This window comes from Eriocheir sinensis, chromosome 16 (genome assembly GCF_024679095.1).
Source record: "Eriocheir sinensis breed Jianghai 21 chromosome 16, ASM2467909v1, whole genome shotgun sequence".
NCBI classification, from domain to species: Eukaryota; Metazoa; Arthropoda; class Malacostraca; order Decapoda; family Varunidae; genus Eriocheir; species Eriocheir sinensis.
The window spans coordinates 9,855,709-9,861,708 of record NC_066524.1 but is presented as its reverse complement, the minus strand read 5'-3'; the positions used below and the strand labels follow the sequence as shown (position 1 = coordinate 9,861,708).

At 51.3% G+C, this 6,000-nt stretch overlaps 1 protein-coding gene across 1 annotated transcript in view; it reads left to right on the top strand.

Annotated features, from left to right (window-relative positions):
* Positions 1-4,031: 4,031 nt before the first annotated feature.
* Positions 4,032-6,000, top strand: part of LOC126999157 (mucin-2-like) — a 57,160-nt gene continuing 55,191 nt past the window's right edge. The window contains exon 1 of the mRNA XM_050861486.1: positions 4,032-4,374. Coding sequence (XP_050717443.1) covers positions 4,032-4,374 — 343 coding nt within the window. The remainder of the gene's footprint in view (positions 4,375-6,000) is intronic.

Sequence of the window (6,000 nt, the reverse complement as noted above, 5' to 3'; positions counted from 1 at the left end):
TTCAAGAATCAACTACATGCACTGTTTATTCTTACTCTAATTCTACTTCACGACTGAAGTGTATTCTTAGATGTTCAGCACAGCCACCCACGCGGTTTCTAAATACATCTTAACTGCAAAGTTTCTTACTGCGGAAAAAAAAGTAACCATGCGGTCCAAATATTTCCCTTGTGGTAATTGTTCGCAGAAATTTGTCGCGCTCCACTCCCAACTCGACGAGTCTAAATGTAGATATTGTGTCTTGGACTCACGTATCCAAACACTTCACTCGATGAACGATCACTTGAAACGCTCAAATGCCTTCTTATGGAAAATAGTTACGTCATTCCCCGCACTTCCTACTCCTACTCATCGTGAGTCCTCAAACACGTGTAATGCGGGGAAAACTGAGAAATTAATAACCCGTAATAACTGATGTGTTGCTTGTGAATCAAGTGGTTACGAACCGCAAGACAGACAGACGAACCAGATGTGGAGCTGGTGGCGTGACTACGCCTCAGCCGAAGGTGCCGAATGATCATTGTTTAGTTTTTTTACGGAGGAGGGACGAGTAGAATTTTTAACCTGTATTAAGTGAGAGAACCAGTTGCTTCGGAACTCTTTCTGAACTGGTGGAACAGGTCAATTGTATGTTAAGTAAACCACTGATAAATGCGTTCACTAGCCTCTGGCTAGCCCGCGGGCAGTGGGGGGAGGTTGATTTGATTTGATAAATTTATTACACCCATGGGGCGACAATCATATTTACAGTTATGAAGTCTGGCACTATTTACATTTAGCAGCTAAATTGGAGGTTAGAGAAAAGCATAAAGAGCTCACACAAAAGCATAAATAAGTTGTAAAACGTTATCTCAAAACGTTATGAAAAGAACACATATCCTACCAATAGTATCGGTCTACGATGAATACAGTAATCAGCACCCACCAAAGTGTGGGTGTTGCATCAAAACAATGTCTAAGTGGTTGCCAGTGAGGAGATATTTACAGGTGTCGGTCACTGACTGTCCCTGGGGCAGCAGATCCCTGACTGAAGGACACTCAAGGCAGTAGTGCTGGAGGTGGTTGGCGTTGGGAAGGCCACACAGCTTGCAGGCAGAGTAGTGAGGAGCGTCCCCAGCTTCACAGACTTGCCACACCGGACGATAGCCCAGACGAAGACGAGCAGTCACAACATTGTGCCTGCGAATCTTCAGTCCATGCCTGCGATACTTGGGAGGTGATTGACGGAAGTGGTCGTAGTGCTGTATGGAAACACTCTGCGTCCGTTCTGAGTCCCTACGTTGGAGTGTAGTGAGATGAGCGGCTTTATGGACCGTCTTTTTGTAACAGCGGAGAGATGGTCTAGCATTAGCAGGAGGAGGTAATCTGCAGGCATGTTTCGCGATGAGGTCCACAGTGTCATTGGATGCAATACCAACATGTGAAGGAATCCATAGGAACGTAACGATGAGGGAGTTATCAAAAGCTAACACTAACTGCTGTAATATTTGTTGAACTACATCAGAGCACGTGGGTTGTGGAGATGAAAGGGCTAGAAGGGCAGGCTGAGAGTCACAGATGACCACACCATTCAGTCTTCGCTGAAGTAAGAGACGAACGGCTTCCAGAATCCCGCGTAACTCACAGTAGGTTGAACTTGATGAGTTGCATAGTCTGTGGCCGACCCAGCCTCCCGTAGGTGGGTCCACATCAGGAGAGTAGACGGCGTACCCCGCGCTGCCATCAGCCTGCAGGGACCCGTCAACATAGAGATGATTTGCAGCAGGAACCATGGAAGACACTTTGTTGATATTTTCTAAGGCCAGTTGTTTTTGCAAGAGTGGTGGGTCACTTTTGGTGGGGGGAGGTTAGAAGCCAACGGAGTGAGCGACTCTCCCTCACACACCGTCTCGACCTCACCCCCACAGGTACGTTGAACCCAGCTCCTAGGGACCAGGCTTGTTAGTGTGTTATCTTGATACAATGTTAATGTTACTTATAAGAGTTGAATGACACACCGTCTCGACCTCACCCCACAGGTTCCCTAGCTACGGACTGAGCTGGTACCTCACTTGTTGTGTCATTATAGAGTATGTGAACATTCCCTTTTGTGTTGGCTTATGATCACCCACTTGGCATCTTAACCCCACACGAATACCTTGCCCCCATGATCATCTTTGGGAACACATATCGGTGGTTGAAGGGAGATATTTTTTTGTATAATTATGCACCATAGAAACTTGATTAGGGAAGTTTTGTTAGCTATGGCCAGGACTCTATATACATATATATATATATATATATATATATATATATATATATATATATATATATATATATATATATATATACATATATTTTATGAAATTATCTGTAATGTGTATGCCCTTGCATGGTAATTGGAATAATGAGTTGTAATCAGTATTGTGAAGTAACTCAGTAAAAGCTCGCTACCATTACCAACAGAACAATAGAGTTGTCAATAACATTTTTAATTAATTTCAGTAAGCTCGCTACCATTACCAAAACAATGTGAATAAACTTCATCATACATTAACCTTGTGTTGCGAACCCTAACAACTATGAAGCACACTTGATAGTAAGATAATAAAAACAGAGGATCGAAGCTGAAGGCAACACACACGTGCTCTGCAATTTTGAACCAAGCACATACCTCCTCCTCCTCTTCCCCCTCCCACCTCCAAGCCTCCTCCTCAGGGATTCCTACACTCCCCGCTCCTCCTGCACTCTCCGCTCCTCCTACACTCTCCGCTCCTCCTACACTCTCCGCTCCTCCTACACTCTCCGCTCCTCCTACACTCTCCGCTCCTCCTACACTCTCCGCTCCTCCTACACTCTCCGCTCCTCCTACACTCTCCGCTCCTCCTACACTCCCCACACAAAAGTGTGGCCCTAAACTACAGACCAATCAGCTTGAGCTCAGTGGCGGGAAAAATCCTCGAGAAGATCATCAGAGACAAACTCGTTAGGTTCCTTGAAGACAACAACAATATTTCCGATGCTCAGCACGGTTTCAGGAACAAGCGCTCATGCTTAACCAATTTATTGGACTTCTTCCAAGGTATCTATGAAAACTGGGATAATCACATCCCCAGTGATGTTATATATCTAGACTTTCAGAAAGCCTTTGACAAAGTGCCACATGAAAGACTCCTCAAGAAACTTAAGTCGGCGGGATTAGGCGACGATCTGACAGCGTGGATCAAAGACTGGCTCACTGGAAGAAAACAACGAGTTGTACTCAACGGACAGGCCTCCGAGTGGTTCCCGGTCACAAGCGGAGTGCCACAGGGGTCAGTGCTGGGACCCATACTTTTCATCATATATATCAACGACCTAGAACTAGGATTATAATCCAATCTTTCAAAATTTGCCGACGACACAAAGGTGGGTGGGAAGGCCCTCACGACGGCAGACTGCGAAATTATCCAGAGAGACCTGGACCAGATCACTCGATGGTCAGAAAAATGGCAGATGTCCTTCAACACTACCAAATGTAAAGTGATGCATATCGGATCCAGAAACAGCAACTACACATACTACATGGGTGGCGAACCACTACATGTTGTGCAAGAGGAAAGAGACCTCGGGGTCACCATCAGCAGTGACTTGAAACAAACAAAACACTGCAAGTCCGCCTGTAACAAAGCCAATACAATGCTTGGGTTCATATCGAGGAACTTCGAATACAAGACGCCGGGAGTTATGTTATCCTTGTATAATTCGCTGGTAAGGCCCCACCTGGAATACGCCGTGCAATTCTGGTCTCCTAATTACAGGAAAGACATTGAATTACTTGAGAGAGTACAGCGCCGCGCCACGAAGATGATACCATCACTGAGGACGAAACCCTATGAAGAACGACTCGAGCGACTCAATTTCTTCACGTTGGAAAAGAGACGACTGCGAGGAGACATGATACAAGTCTTTAAGTACCTGAACAAACTCAGCAACGTTGATCACTCCAGACTCTTCACGCTACAAACTAACCTGAGAACAAGAAACAACGGAAAAACAGTTCAAGCAAAGCGATGCAATCCTCCTACACTCTCCGCTCCTCCCACACTCTCCGCTCCTCCCACACTCCCCGCTCCTCCCACACTCTCCGCTCCTCCCACACTCCCCGCTCCTCCCACACTCCCCGCTCCTCCCACACTCTCCGCTCCTCCCACACTCTCCGCTCCCACACCCACCTCCGCTCCTCCCACACCTGCTCCTCCCACACTCCCCGCTCCTCCCACACTCCCCGCTCCTCCCACACTCCCCGCTCCTCCCACACTCCCCGCTCCTCCCACACTCCCCGCTCCTCCCACACTCCCCGCTCCTCCCACACTCCCCGCTCCTCCCACACTCTCCGCTCCTCCCACACTCCCCGTTCCTCCCACACTCCCCGCTCCTCCCACACTCCCCGCTCCTCCCACACTCCCCGCTCCTCCCGCACTCCCCGCTCCTCCCACACTCCCCGCTCCTCCCCCACTCCCCGCTCCTCCCACACTCTCCACTCTCCTCCCCTCTCCTCTCCTCCTACACTCTCCGCTCCTCCTACACTCTCCGCTCCTCCTGCACTCTCCGCTCCTCCTGCACTCTCCGCTCCTCCTACACTCTCCGCTCCTCCTGCACTCTCCGCTCCTCCTGCACTCTCCGCTCCTCCTACACTCTCCGCTCCTGCTCCTCCCACACTCCTCCGCTCCTCCTGCACTCCCTCCTGCCTCTCCCACACTCCTGCTCCTCCCACACCTCCGCTCCTCCTGCACCCCTCCCTCCCTCCCACCTCCCTCCTCCTGCACTCTCCCTCCCCCACACTCCCCGCTCCTCCCCCACACTCCCCGCTCCTCCCCCACACTCCCCGCTCCTCCCCCACACCTCCGCTCCTCCTGCACCTCCGCTCCTCCCACACTCTCCCTCCTCCTCCCACCTCCCTCTCCTCCTCCCTCCTCCTGCTCCTCCCACACTCTCCTCCTCCTGCACCTCCCGCTCCTCCACACCTCCTGCTCCTCCCACACCTCCACTCCTCCCACACCTCCCCGCTCCTCCTACACTCTCCGCTCCTCCTACACTCTCCACTCCTCCTGCACTCTCCGCTCCTCCTGCACCTCCGCTCCCTCCCACCTCCTCCGCTCCTCCTGCACTCCCCTCCGCTCCTCTGCACTCTCCGCTCCTCCCACACCTCCGCTCCTCCTGCACCTCCTGCTCCTCCCACACTCCCCGCTCCTCCCACACTCCCTGCCCTCCCACACCTCCTGCTCCTCCCACACTCCTGCTCCTCCCTCCCACACTCCGCTCCTCCCACACTCTCCTGCTCCTCCCACACTCCCTCCGCCCTCCTGCACTCTCCGCTCCTCCTACACTCTCCGCTCCTCCTGCACTCTCCGCTCCTCCTACACTCTCCGCTCCTCCTACACTCTCCGCTCCTCCTACACTCTCCGCTCCTCCTACACTCTCCGCTCCTCCTACACTCTCCGCTCCTCCTACACTCTCCGCTTCTCCTTCCTCCACCACCTCCTCCCTTGTCCTCACCACCACCACTCCATCTTCCCCTTCCACCTTCAACACGACCTCTTCCTCCTCCTCCACTTCTGATACCAAATCAAACGCCTCCCTCCACACCTCATCATCCACCCTACCCCAACCACCCACCACTGTCACTGCCATCACTTCCAAACTCACCCGCGCCCACGCTCCCTCTTGTGCCTCACGCCCTTTCAAAAGAACTCGCAAGACCATTCTCCCAACTGTCATTTGTACGAACCAAACGTTATTTCCTGGCATGGAAAAACTGACTACTAAAGTCAACCTAGTAAGCGACAGTCTGGTGAGGGGTCAACTTACGGAATTTTGCGGTCGGAATACATCGACCCGGCAGCGTTTCTGTATCCCCGGAGCCAAACTGGATGATATTGAATCAGGTGTCGATAGAGTTTCAGTAAATGCGAAGGAAGACACAGTGTATCTGATCCATGCGGGAACCAACGACGTTCAGTCAATTCAGTCTCAGGACCT